Here is a 14,281-nt window from a genome sequence, read left to right on the forward strand (position 1 = left end):
GCTACTCCCTCTCTCCCTCACTCTACCCCAGCTACTCCCACTTTTCCCCTCATTCCACTCCAGCTACTCCCTCTCTCCCCCTTACTCCACCCCAGCTACTCCCCCTCTCTCCCTCACTCTACCCCAGCTACTCCCCCTCTCTCCCTCACTCTACCCCAGCTACTCCCACTTTCTCTCTCACTCCACTCCCACTACTCCTGCCTCCCACCTCTACACTCATTGTTCCCTCTTTGAAACTCTTCTTTCAGATGTCACAAGACTTACCCCTCACTTCACTGAAGTCGTGAATGAAATATCACCTCAGAGAGGCCTTCCTGCACCACCTTATAAAAGAGCAACTCTCCCTTCCACCCCAAACTTCACCCCTAACCCCCCTCAACCTTGCTTTATTATTGTCCAGGTAGCATGAAGTAACTCCTGCCATGTCCATACTTACTTGTGTATTTATTTATTGTCTATCCCCTTTTATCTCTGGCTAGAATATAGCTCCATAAGGACAGGAAGTTGGTCTGTTGTGTTTACTGAAATATTCCTGGCACAGAGAATGGTGGCTTAGCACGCAGTAGGCATTTCATAAGTATTTGTTGAATATATAAAAAAAGTGTGAATTAGAGAATAACTCTGTTCACTCCATTTCTTCACCTGTTTTTATATCATCTTACATTGTATATATTTTATAAACCACCTACCAAAGTATAAATTGGATTATAAGTTAGTAAAATAATTATTAAAAAAGAAATGACTCAGAGGGGATTGTTTTTCCCATCACTAAGTTTTTGTTGCTGTCATATCAATTGATGACAAACAAACAAACAAACCCAAGTTTAAAATCAGAAACCAGGCAAAAACAATTGTGAATGACAATCATTTTGCCTGGTAATTATTTTCTTACATAGTGACCCAGGAACCCTACGCTGGCGTGCCCTATCTCTTGTCCTCCAACACTAAGAACCTGTAAGCAAAGGAGAGTGTGGGCAGAGAACTTTTCATGTTTCTTGACCCTGGTTGGTTTTTAAAACTCTTTTGGAATCATTCTGTATCACAGCCCAATTCTTCAGCTTGAGATATACAGTATTGATCTCCCGAAATGAAGCTGCTCTCTTAGAGTTTTCATGAAATAAAGGACCCCAACCAAGGCTTCCCCCCACCATGGAACTGTTCCCCAAAACAATGACTTAAAGAACTGAACAGACTCTTTAATGAGCATTGCCCACATTAGCCCGGGTCATACAATGAAACACCGCTTAGATACCAACACAAAACAAGTAGACAGAGAAAGGGACAGATCCATGCATTCCATATGCCCAAACATGTCATTAAGCCCCCCAAGGCATTCAATATATACTCAGAATCATAAAAATGAATTAAAGAAAAAAAAGATTAGCATAAATCTTAGTCCTATAATTAAAATTAACCATGTTTATCAATACAAGCAACCACCCTATGCATTATTCAAGATCTCCTGCTGGAACCAACAGCAAAAGAGAGCATCTCTCTCAACACATTTGCAAAAACTCAACAGGTAAGAAATCCCAATTAATATTTGCTTCCAAAGGGAAAGTGAAGGTGAGTAAACCCAACAGGGAAGCTACTCCTGATTCTTCTCCAAGTTCCCAGAGGCCCCCTTCTAAAAAAACAGCATCAGCATACACACTCCCAAAAGATGTGCAGACCCCTCTTCACATAGATAGAAAAAGCAGTTGGAAGCAAGGCAAATCATTTTTTAATTTTTTTATTTTTTTTAAGATTTTATTTATTTGCAGGAGAGAGAATGAGAGACAGAGAGCATGAGAGGGAGGAGGGTCAGAGGGAGAAGCAGACTCCCCGCTAAGCAGGGAGCGCGATGCGGGACTCGATCCCGGGACTCCAGGATCATGACCTGAGCCGAAGACAGTCGCTTAACCAACTGAGCCACCCAGGCACCCCAAATCTTTTTTTTTTAAGATTTTATTTATTTATTTATTTTGAGAGAAAAAGTGTGTGAGCACAGGCAGAGGGGCAGAGGAGACAGAGAGAAAGTCTCAAGCAGACAGGAGCCCGACACTGGGCAAGATAGCATGACCCCAAGATCATCACCTGGGCTGAAACCAAGAGTAGGACACTTCACCAACTGCACCACCCAGGTGCCCCCAAATCATTTTTAAAATGCTGACCTGCAACAGAGAAACTTTTAAAGTATGTCAAAAAGCTGGACAACCACCATATATCCCTTTAGAAAGCCAGAATTAAACAGGGTCTGAAACTAGCACCTTTGCCCCTCATTCCCTCTCCCAACTAAACTTGTCCTTTTTTGAATGTAGGAAAATGGTTCCAACCTTTCTAATATGCAGAATTTTTTCATATCAAAATTTTACCACTCCCAACCCTACCCAACAAAACAGCAATTGTGCTCTGATTTTATTCTTTGAGAAAGCACTGTCAGAAAACGGATGTGACCCTTGGAAAACAGAAGAAGCAGGCAGCCTGTCCTTTCATGTCCTATGGAGGAACGGCCACCCGAGGACTGTCCAGGGTAGGGGTTGGCATACTGCAATGACTCATAAGCCAAATCCAGCCCATAGCCTACTTTTGTACCAACCAGGGGAAAGGGGAGGAGGAGAGGGAAAAAAATATGAGATGACATGACTATGGCCCACAAAACCTGAAACATTTACAATCTGGCCCTTTAGAGAAAAGGTATGCTGGCCCCTGGTCTAGAGGGATGAAAGTTCATCTCACTTCTTACTATTTTTTTTTTAAAGATTTTATTTATTTTGCAAGAGAGAGAGAGTGAGCAGGAGCAGGGGGAGGGGTAGAGGGAGAAGCAGACTCCCAGCTGAGCAGGGAGCCCAATGCGGGACTCGATCCTAGGACCCTGGGATCATGACCTGAGCCGAAGGCAGACGCTTAAGCAACTGAGTCACCCAGGCGCCCTCACTGCTTACTATTGATTAAAGGTCCCAGACTTAGTCAAGTTACTCACTAACTTGTAGATTCTTGTTTAGTAAAGATAGAAAAAATTTCTGTCCAGTAAAACATATAACCTCAAGGATTTATGACCCGGAGACACGAATTTTATATTTAACTCAGCAATCAAATTATCTTTAATTATCCTAGCTGAGTTCTCAGATGCTTTGAACCGGTAATAATAACTAGGTGGTTCTCTCATTAATTAACGAGTCAAAGAAAATCTGTGATTTGTGCTCAGTTCAGATGTACCTGAGAATCATGATTTTACCTTTTTGAAAATTAGAGTTGGACAACACATAATGACCTAAAGCAGCTCTAGATTCAGGAATGCAGTTCAATTAATTTGTATTTTATAAACCCTATAGCATCTATATATATTTGAAAAGCAGTAGTATCTTGTAAGGGTGCGACACATTAGTCAGCCTGCAAAAAGTGCACAGAATACACAAACACCAAAAGACTCCTTGAAATGACCACCAAGACCCCAGGGGCTCCACAGCTTCTGGTGAGAAACCCAAACTGAGTTTTCCAACTGAATCTTCCTAACTTCAATAATTTGTTCTATTACCCACCTCTAACTCCCTCTGTACAACAGAGGGAAATTATCATTCCCCATTTACTAACATTTAACTCACAAACACCTTAAATCTGCAAACAATCTCTACCCAGAACAGCTTGATTTCCCTCATCCCTGCTCTGAGAAAAGACCAGTGGGAGGTAGGGGGAGAGAACTGGATGGATTTGGATTTAGAGCTTTTAGAAAACTTCAGAATCCCAAAAAAGAGCAAAAGGAGCATTTGGGTAAATCAATAACAGCTAAGGCAGCTGACAACAAGGACAGAATCTTTAAGGATTGACAAATTGCCTCCCCAACCCCACACAGCTCAAAATTGCCAAAGCCCCTTGACTTCTCTTTATTATACCGCCTAAAACTCCAAATATCAAACAATTCCTTCCAAGCTTCATAGTTCTCAGTCATTCATACTTAGTATAAATTCATTTATTTCAGAGTGGCTTCCTCTTCACTTCCAATAAGGTCATTGAAAAAAACAAAAAGCCCACAGGAATTACAAACAGATGCGGAAGTGGGCTAAGCACTAGAGCCCAGCCCCATTAAGCATGTTGCTTTCAAGCAAACCACTGGTGTTTAGCTCCTGTGGGGCTGCACCCTCCTGCTCTGTGGATCCTATTCCTATTCTGGCTGCATTCCTCAGGGAGCCCAGCCATTATGTAAACGAAATGTCTCCCTGTTCTCCTCGCTGGAAAATCTTAGCTGCCCTAGAAGCTGTAGGAACCATTACAGTGATGCGGCTGAAGAAGCCAGAGCAGATTTTGAGTAATCGCAGCCTAATCACATCTTAATTACATTGGCAATCAGTGAGTTCTTTAAAAAAAAAAGAAAGAAAGAAAAAAAATTAAACGCTCATTAAGTGCAACATAGAAACAGAAATAATTTTGCAAATGGCAGAAGCCCAGATAGGTCAGACTGAAGACCTGATTTTCCACTTTATACAATTTTTAAAAACTCAACAGAAAGTTAGGTGAAAGCCCCAAAATGTGCAGAACGTGATAATAAAGAGAGCCTCCCGAAAAATAGACTCCTGCCTCCCTTCCGATTTAGAAGATCTGGGACAAGATGAAGGAGGAAGTGCACAGGCTTCAGAATCACACAGACCTGAATTCCCAGCTGGTTCTTCCACCACCCAGGCCCCTAACGCGTTGGGTCTCCATCTCCTCATGTGAACACCTCACCGCAGGAGCGAAGGAAAGCTGTCTCGGAAGTGCCTAGTGCCTAGCAGGCATTCAGTGAAGGACGGCCACTATCTGACCCAGGGTTATTAGCACTAGTTCTTCTGAGCAAACTAGACAACATTAAAATAAGAGAATTTCGTGCAATGACATTATTTCCTCATTCAAAAAAATGCAAGAGTGATTTTTAGTTAACATATTCCCTAAAGGAAGAATTTGATACAAGTGCTTCTTTAATCCCTGTCCTTATAGAGTCACATTTTCTCCAATTCAAACTCCTACCTTGTCATTATTTTCAGTGTTAACATGGTATAGTGATGTCCCAGCAGCTTACTGTCCTTCTTTAGGCAACAGTAACCTCATCTGGCTTTTAGGGCTGTGATTCTCAAATTTACACTGAATCAGAACCACCTGGAGGGCCTGCTGACCTCCAGATCACTGGGCCCACCCCCAAAGGCCTAGAGTGAGGCCCAACAATTTGCATTTCTAACCAGTTCACCGGTGACGCTGTTCACAGGGGATGCTGATTCTCCTGATCCAGGACTACATTTGAACAAGCGTCTGAGGGGACCACGCTTCCCTTCTCGGCTTACAAGCCAGGAAGGAAGATGTCTCCACCCTCAGGCTCCGTGAGTAGGGCCAGTGACTGGGGGAGGGCTGGGCAGCCCGAGTCTCAGATTGCCAGGACCTTGGCTAAGAACTCCAGGACAATACTCAGCTGGATTTTAAGCTGGAGAGATACATTGTAGGAGGCACCGGCAGCCACTTTGTGGCCATTAGGGAGAGCCTATCAGAGACTCCCACCAACCCAGAGGAGGTACAGCCAAGGGGAGCAACCAGATAAAAGGGTTTCAGTCCCAGAATCAAGGGCATGCCTCGAGTCAGGTCCCCCCGGGGGCTGTCCAGCTCTTGTGATACAATACTTCCCTTTTTGCTTGGGTAAGTGTGGCTTGGCTCTCCCACCCTGCCCCGCCCCTTACAGCAGAACCCTGAAAACTGAGGTTGCTGGTTTTACTTGGTTTGACTGTGTCTGTTTTGGCTCTCCATTTTGCTCCTAAAAAACAATTACCTAAACTGTTAAATTGTCTTCATACCCCCAAGTCAAATGTCTCCATCAACTCACCAACCCAAAAAAGAGGTCAAAAGCAATGTTTTGGGAATGTAAACAACCTACCTACACAGAATACACATCTCCTAGGAGTGAACCTATGAATTTAATGTAATTCTACTCAAATCCCTATAGAATGGCCAATTACAAGATCAGGAACTTTTCAAAATTCAGCAGTAACAATTTAGAAAATATAATGGGAAAAATTTTTATTCATAAGTAACACAGAAAATGTAAATCTGAGAAGAAACTAAACCAGAAATACACAGGATGTTTATGAAGAAAACCATACAGCTTTGCAGGGGCGGGAGAAGGGAGAGATGAATTTTAAAAAATGGATAGCATGTTTCTGGCCAGAAAAACTCAATATTGTAGACCTACCAGGTATTCCCAAGCTAATATGCAATATATGAAACTCTCATACAAATCAATAAAAAACAGATGGAAACCTCAATAAAAATGGGAAAATGGACCAAACAAAATGAGAAAGTGATTAACACAAGAAGAAAAACAACCAGCCAATAAATATATGAAAGATAAGGAGAGTGCTCAGCCTGACCACACTGGTGGAGGGATGGGAGAGCAGGAGAGCCACCAAAGCTGCCTCGGGGGGGGGGGGGGGGGCAATGTAATAATACACATTAATTCCTCAAAAACAGAAAATTTTGAAAAAAAAGAAGATAGTAGGAAAGGAAAAATGAAGTGGGGCAAAATCGGAGGGGAAGACGAACCATGAGAGACTATGGACTCTGAGAAATAAACTGAGGGTTTTAGAGGGGAGGGGGTGGGGGGATGGGTTAGCCCAGTGATGGGTATTAAAGAGGTCACGTATTGCATGGAGCACTGGGTGTTATATGCAAATAATGAATCATGGATCACTACATCAAAAACTAATGATGTACGACAGATGAATGGATAAAGATGTGGTATATATACACAATGGAATATTATGCAGCCATCAAAAAGAATGAAATCTTGCCATTTGCAACGACGTGGATGGAACCGGAGGCTATTATGCTGAGTGAAATAAGTCAATCAGAGAAAGACATGTATCATATGACCTCACTGATATGAGGAATTCTTAATCTTAGGAAACAAACTGAGGGTTGCTGGAGTGGTGGGGGGTGGGAGGGATGGGGTGGCTGGGTGATAGACACTGGGGAGGGTATGTGCTATGGTGAGCGCTGTGAATTGTGTAAGACTGTTGAATCACAGACCTGTACCTCTGAAACAAATAATACATTATGTGTTTAAAAAAAAAAAAAAGAAGAAGATAGTAGGAAGGGAAAAATGAAGGGGAGCGGGAATCAGAGGGGGAGACAAACCATGAGAGACTATGGACTCTGAGAAACAAACTGAGGGTTCTAGAGGGGAGGGGGGTGGCGGGATGGGTTAGCCTGGTGATGGGTATTAAAGAGGGCACGTTCTGCATGGAGCACTGGGTGTTATGCACAAACAATGAATCATGGAACACTACATCAAAAACTAATGATGTATGGTGACTAATGTAACAATAAAAATTTTTTAAAAATAATAATAATTGCTGTGGGGCATCTGGGTGGCTCAGTCGCTTAAGCGTCTGCCTTCAGCTCAGGTCATGATCTCAGGGTCCTGGGATGGAGCCCCACATTGGGCTCCCTGCTCAGTGGGGAGTCTGCTTCTCCCTCTCCCTCTCCATCTGCCCCTCCCCCTGCTTGTGCTCTCTCCTCTCTCTCAAATAAATAAAATCTTTAAAATAATAATAATAATAATAATTGCTGTCATCTTCTGAATGTAAAAATAGCCCCATTATCTGAAACTCTTTCTGTAATCGTCTTCTATTAAAAAAAAATTAGTTGGCCTAAAATCAGGTATATAAATTATGGTACCGCTATACAATGGGATATTATTAATATACATTCAGTGATCTAGACATACATATATGTATATCCACAGTTAGGGGGAAGCAGGTTATAAAATAGCATTTATAAAATAGCATGTATAGGGGCGCCTGGGTGGCTCAGTCGATTAAGCGGCCAACTCTTGGTTTTGGCTCAGGTCATGATCTCAGAGTCATGAGATCAAGCCCGGTCTCCAGCTCCTTGCTCAGCATGGAGTCTGCTTGAGCTTCTTTCTCCCTCTCCCTCTACCCTTCTTGCTTGTGCTCTCTCTCTCTCTCAAATAAATAAATAAAATCTTAAAAAAATAGCATGTATAGAATAGAATGTTTTATTTTTATAAATATTCATATTTACATTCATTTTATATTTGCATAGAAAGGCCTAAAGAATATACACAAGACATTAACAGTGGCTATGACTGGGAATTACATGGAAGTAATTTTTATTTTCTTCTTCTCATATATCTGCATTTTCTCAAGTTGTTACAATTATTAAATACCCTTTTAATTATAAGAAAAATAACATAAACGTTAATTTAAAAAAAAAAGTGACTGACATACGAGTTCAGGTGCTAATGCAGCAAAGTACAAGAAATCACCTTTTTCCTTTCCTGTGACTTATGCAATGTAATGCAAAATAGTGCACTCCCAATTCCTCCATCTGGCACTTCTGGAGTCAGCCCAAAACCATCCCTGTGACCACTACCTCCTGATCTTCATCTATTCTTTATTCAATCATTCATTTTCTGATCACCTCTGGTGGACAAGGCACAGTGCTGGAAAGACTACTTTAAAAACATCCATTCCTCTTAAAAATCAGACACAAAATGCATTTGATGAGTTAGGGTAGGTTATGCTCTTTTGGTTTTTGATAATTAAAATTTTCACCTATCACTGCTCTTGGCTTCAGTATATCCTATACTTGATGTCTTACAGCGCATCTCTGTCTCCTTCTCCACCCTCACCCTAAATGTGGAGGCAGTGAAGAGTGAGACTGCTGAGTTTGGCCCACAGTGCCTTTAAATTAAAGGGTGCTTGAAAGCATCATTGTGACATCCCATTCAAGGATGCAACTCAAAAAGCAGCAGGGTCCGGTACCAGGAGTACCGGAAGATCACTCTGAGTTCAGTAAGCCCAAGGGGATGATGTGGCTACTCCATATCATTAATGACTATCTTCACGAGAGTGGCTGGTCCCTCCAAGCTCCATCAGAAAACAGGAAAACCTAATGATCAGACTCACCCTCTTTCTACAACCATAGATCTTGGCAGCTTTACAATGGCCCCATCGTGTGGTTTATTCCTTCTGCAAGGAGGACTCCCCATCCCCAAAGAAAAGTCCATTACAGAAAATCAAGGAAGCAGTGAACTGAGACATGCAACACATAATAAATCCTGCTCATGAATTATTCAATAACATCCATTACAGCTTTTAATATTTTAGGCAAGTCACTGATTTCCAAAAAGTAATACAAGACCATTTAGATGAATATGGAAGCTGGGAGAGCTGTATCTCATCTTTTTTTACCCAGTCAGGATTATGATAGTTTCAGTGAAGAAATTCCTGTTTTATATAAAAGAAGAAAGTTTCCCTCCCACCCTCTGTCTCTAGAGGTAGATCAAAACATACATTTTAGATCTGGTAAGACTGATAATGAGTAGACCATTAATGAGAGCTACAGCTATATGATTACTGGAACAAATGCTGCAAATGTAAAAAAAAAAAAAAAAATTTTTTTTGAGAGAGCACAAGGGGGGAGGGGTAGAGGGAGATGGAGAGAATCTCAAGCAGGGTCCATGCCCAACACAGAGCCTGACATGGGGCTCGATCTCCTGACTCTCAGATCATTACCTGAGCTGAAATCAAGAGTCAGATGCCCAACCAACTGAGCCACCCAGGCACCCCTGCAAATGTAAATTTAATGTGTGTTAGACACCATGAGCCTTATAATAGTAAAATAGTACCTGCCCTTTGCAAGTCCCCAAATAGGAAACACAAATGTTTACATAAATAATTTTATTGCAGGGCGCCTGAGTGGCTCAGTCGTTAAGCTTCTGCCTTCGGCTCAGGTCATGATCCCAGGATCCTGGGATCGAGTCCCGCATCGGGCTCCCTGCTCGGCGGGAAGCCTGCTTCTCCCTCTCCCTCACCCCCTGCTTGTGTTCCCTCTCTCGCTGTCTCTTTGTGTCAAATAAATAAATAAAATCTTTTAAAAATAAACAAATAAATAATTTTATTGCAAGATGAATTGGATACTTCTTTTTTTTTTAAGAGTTATTTATTTATTTGAGAGAGAAAGAACATGAGCAGGGAAGGGGCAGAGGGTGAGAGCAAATCTCAGGCAGACTCCCTGCTGAGTGGGAGCTCAATGCAGGTCTTGATCTCATGACCCTGAGATCATGACCTGACTGAAATCAAGAGTTGGACACTTAACCAACTGAGCCACCCAGGCGCCCCTGAATTTGATACTTCTAATAACAGAAGAATAAACACTATGTCTTAGGGACTTCAGGCACAAGCTCTGGAGGCAGACTACCCAGGTTGGAATTCCAATTCTACCCATCACTAGCTAGCTATGTAACCTTAACAAACTTAACCTTCTCTTCTACTTCAGTCTCTTCACCTATAAAATGGAGATAATAATGATATCTACACCTCATAGGATTATCGTGAGGATTATACGTGGCACAGATGGAAGTATTGTTAATGTTGGTATAATTATCACTAGCATGAGATACGGAGCACTCGTTCTGAAGGCCCTGGGAGAGCAATCCGTGGAATGGAATCTGTGGCCAAGTTGTGAATAATGGTAAGGATTTTCGTGTGCAGTGATGAGAGAGAAAGGGCATTTCACAATCAAAGATTAACCTGAGCACAGGCCTAGAAGTAGGAAGAAGGGGGTTAGTGCCCCGACGAGGCTGGTGGTGTGGCTACGGTCCCAGGTGTCTGAACTGGGGTGGGGAGGGCCAGAAGAAATAACACTGAAAGACGGGTCACATTGGCATCTGCCTGGAGGAGGTGACGAATACCAGGCTAACAAGCCGAAACACTTTCTGGAGGCAGTGACAGCCCAAGAAGCAGGGCATCACAATGGGGAAGAACATGGGATTCTGGATTTAAATTTTGGCTCCAACTCCTAAGAGCTGTGTGACCTTGGGCAAAGTACCTAATCTTTCTGTGCCTCTCTTTTCTCACATGGACAAGAGATGTGTTAAAGACTAAATGAGAGTTCATATGCAAAGTTCTCAGAACCAGTGCCTGGTGCACAATGACACATACGTGTTTGCTGATAAAAGGTAGAGAGCTATGCTACTCTTGATCTTGGGGTTGTGAGTTCGAGCCCCACATTGGGTGTAGAGATTACTAAAAAAAATTTAAAAAAAGGTAGATAACTGGCTGTTGGCGCCTCTTCCTGCCATCTTGATTGGCCCTTCAGAAAATTATCAGCAGCTGGTATGGTCAATGACAGGGTCAAGGATATAAGGCTGTTTTTCAGCCGTTCAAAAAAAAAAAAAAAAATACTACCATGAAAGTAAATGTTCCCTTTTGGACAAAAACTTCTATGGGGGCGCCTGGGTGGCTCAGTCGGTTAAGCGACTGCCTTCGGCTCAGGTCATGATCCTGGAGTCCTGGGATCGAGTCCCGCATCGGGCTCCCTGCTCGGCAGGGAGTCTGCTTCTCCCTCTGACCCTCCTCCCTCTCATGCACTCTCTCTCTGTCTCATTCTCTCTCTCAAATAAATAAATAAAATCTTTAAAAAAAAAAAAAACTTCTATGGTCCGTGAAAAAAAAAGTATCTCAAAGGAATGGCAAAGTGACAGCAGGACTAGAAGTAAGCACACACACACTTCTAGGCAACATGACTCTGAGTTTGTCGCAGACTTCTTCAGATCACCATGGCCATGCAAAGTAGAAAAATGCACCATTTACAAGAAGGTGGGATCTGTGCTAACTTTTGGATGATGGCAAAGGTTTTAAGATGAGTGGTGGGAGGGAAGGGCATAGGCCAAATGTATGGTCACAAATGCTCAGACAATCCCTAAGGAAAGAACTTACTTCCAGATCCATCCTTGACTCTAGGTCCTTCAGGCTTGGCCTCAGAAATAATGTTGGCATTGGCGTTATTCTCCATCTCGATCACAAAGTCACTGTCCTCCTCAAACTCAGGGTGACTAAAGATCCAATCCAGTGCTCTTTCCAGGTTATTATTCTAATAAAATAAAACATTTTTACAATGTATGCAGTCCCAGGGCCTCATTATATCCTGACCACTTGAACCAGAGTGTCAAGCAGATAAGACAGGCGGTCTGAATTCATTAGTCCTAAGTGCCTCTGAGTGCGAAGCTCTGACCCTGCATATGAAATGCACATTCAGCTGGCATTCTCCGAGTCTCCCAACTGAGGTCTGTAATTGGATTTACTGGAAAACAGTTCTGAGCAGCAGACCAGCGTTCCAAAGTCCATATCCGTCTGAGCTCAGCGTTTCTGCAGGCTGATGCTAATGATGGGGTACGGAACACCAAAGAGTCTGCCATTTGTTTAATACAGCCCTTTCTCGGCCATACTAGCTGCACATGCTACATTCCCTATCACCTGTGTTTTCTGCAGAGAACTATGCCGGGCAGAGGGGGGGCCAACAAGAGAGCCGCATTAGTGCCTTCTCTCCCTAAACATTAGCAGAATTCTTGAACTGCAGTAGAGACAAGATTAACGCCTTGATTGATGATGACAATACTGGTTAGTTAGGTACATTGTTTTAAACTTAACTCTGCAGTTCAAACCAATTGACTAAAAACATTGCTATCTTCCTCTGTGATATCACGGGCAGGTTAAAAAATCTGCTTAGACATCAACAGAATCGCCAATGAAAAGTCAGTCAGGAAAAATAAGTGGGGCAAAGCAAGTACACTGAATGAAACCAAGTCTGCTTGAGATAGTTCAAGCACATTAAAGGGAAACGGATTGTTCCAGCCACACTCCCGGAGTCAGCTGAGAGCTACTACGCCCTCAACAATGGACCCTCACAGGCAACCGGTCAGGAATCAGTAAGGACATCCTAAGGACATTAGGTAAGCAGGAATTAGTAGCAGATATCCACTCAAAAACATATACGGTGTGGCAAGGAAGGATGGGTTTAAAAAACAAACAAACAAGAACTTCCCTTTAATATTAAACAAACATCTGCACTGAAAGAGGAAGACTTCTATCTACCTTCTAGTTTCATGGTCCCTTCTCTCCTGATAACATCAGGAAGTACATGAATACCAGAAGAATCTTCTCCCTCCACAGCCACAAAAGTGGAGAATTCCCAGAACTGTTCAGTCTTCTCTTTGAGGACTTCTGAGAGACATTTCTCCAAGGTCTTGGTATCAGAAAAGCAAAATTTGTCCTAAAGAACTGCCTTATTGAACATGGAGTCTCATGCATCCCTCTCCACTCCAAGGCCACAAGGAAGCTCCAAGTCAAATCATGGAGCCCTGCTAATAATAAACACTCAGATGATAGGGAGTTTCTTTTGGTTTTGGTCTTTCGGTTTCTTTCATCTTGCCCCAGCTGAATTATCTCCCTAGGTTTTTTTTTTACTCCCTATTCTTAAACTGTATAATTTCCCCCAATCATTTATTTTAGCTGTACGTGGAATATATGCAAATAAATCTCTGTGGGCCATGGTGGGGTACAGAGCGAACAAACATGATTCCAAATGATCAAAGGACACTGGAAAATCTCCACTGCTACTGACAGAAATACACACCGACTCCAGGAAGAGGAGGGTATTCTCACACACAGTCTCATGTGCTCACCGTGGCCCGTAGTGCCTGAACAGCCTGATTTCGATGGAATCCCATGGAGGTAATGATAGCTACAATTTCCTCCGGAGGTTGGTTATCCAATCCAGTAGCACCAAAAACAGAGGCTCCAGCAGAAGCTGCTCCTCCATAACCAGGCATGGTCAGTGGTTCAGCAAAATCTGGGGAGGAGAATCACACTCAGACCCTTTACTTTTTTTTAGTCTTGAAATAAACAACACCATGGAGTTAAAAGGAAAAACACCTACAAAGTTATAATAATGAAGGCAGTTGGTACTGACATAAGGATAAACCTATAGATCAACTGAATGGAATTCAGAAAGTCCAAAAATAAACCCGCATATTTATGGTCAACTGAGTTTTGACAAGGGTACCGAGGCCATTCCAATGGGGTCGGGGCAGTCTTCTCAACAGATGGTGCTGGAACAAGCACATGCCCACATGCAAGAGAATGAAGCTGGACGCCCACCTCAGGCCATATTCAAAAATTAACTCAAAACGGCTCCCTGACTTCAATGCGAGAGACCTTGGGTCAGGCAATGTTTCTCAGATAGGACACCAACAGCACAAGTGACAAAAGAAAAACACAGATAAATGTGACTTCATCAAAATTAAAAGCTTTTGCGCTTCAAAAATGCCATCAAGAAACACTCACAGAATGAGAGAACATAATTTGCATATCATGTATCTGGTAAGGTGCTTGTATTCAGAATATGAAAAGAACACTCAACAATAAAAAGACAAATAACTTCCTTAAAAACGGGCAACAGATTTGAACAGACATTTCTC

The 14,281-nt window shown here is 42.4% G+C and overlaps 1 protein-coding gene across 3 annotated transcripts in view; it reads right to left on the bottom strand.

The window, feature by feature from the left end:
• The window catches only part of USP13 (ubiquitin specific peptidase 13), a 127,164-nt gene that overhangs the window by 22,092 nt on the left and 90,791 nt on the right, over positions 1-14,281 (bottom strand). For all 3 annotated transcript variants that reach the window (XM_045903317.3, XM_045903316.3, XM_064584948.1), the window contains exons 18-19: positions 13,487-13,653; positions 11,742-11,895 (exon numbers count right to left, since the gene is read on the bottom strand). In XM_045903317.3, coding sequence (XP_045759273.1) covers positions 11,742-11,895; positions 13,487-13,653 — 321 coding nt within the window. The remainder of the gene's footprint in view (positions 1-11,741; positions 11,896-13,486; positions 13,654-14,281) is intronic.

Source organism: Mirounga angustirostris, unplaced genomic scaffold (assembly GCF_029215605.1).
Source record: "Mirounga angustirostris isolate CCGP_5_RB_7025 unplaced genomic scaffold, mMirAng1.0.hap1 SCAF_1, whole genome shotgun sequence".
NCBI classification, from domain to species: domain Eukaryota; kingdom Metazoa; phylum Chordata; class Mammalia; order Carnivora; family Phocidae; genus Mirounga; species Mirounga angustirostris.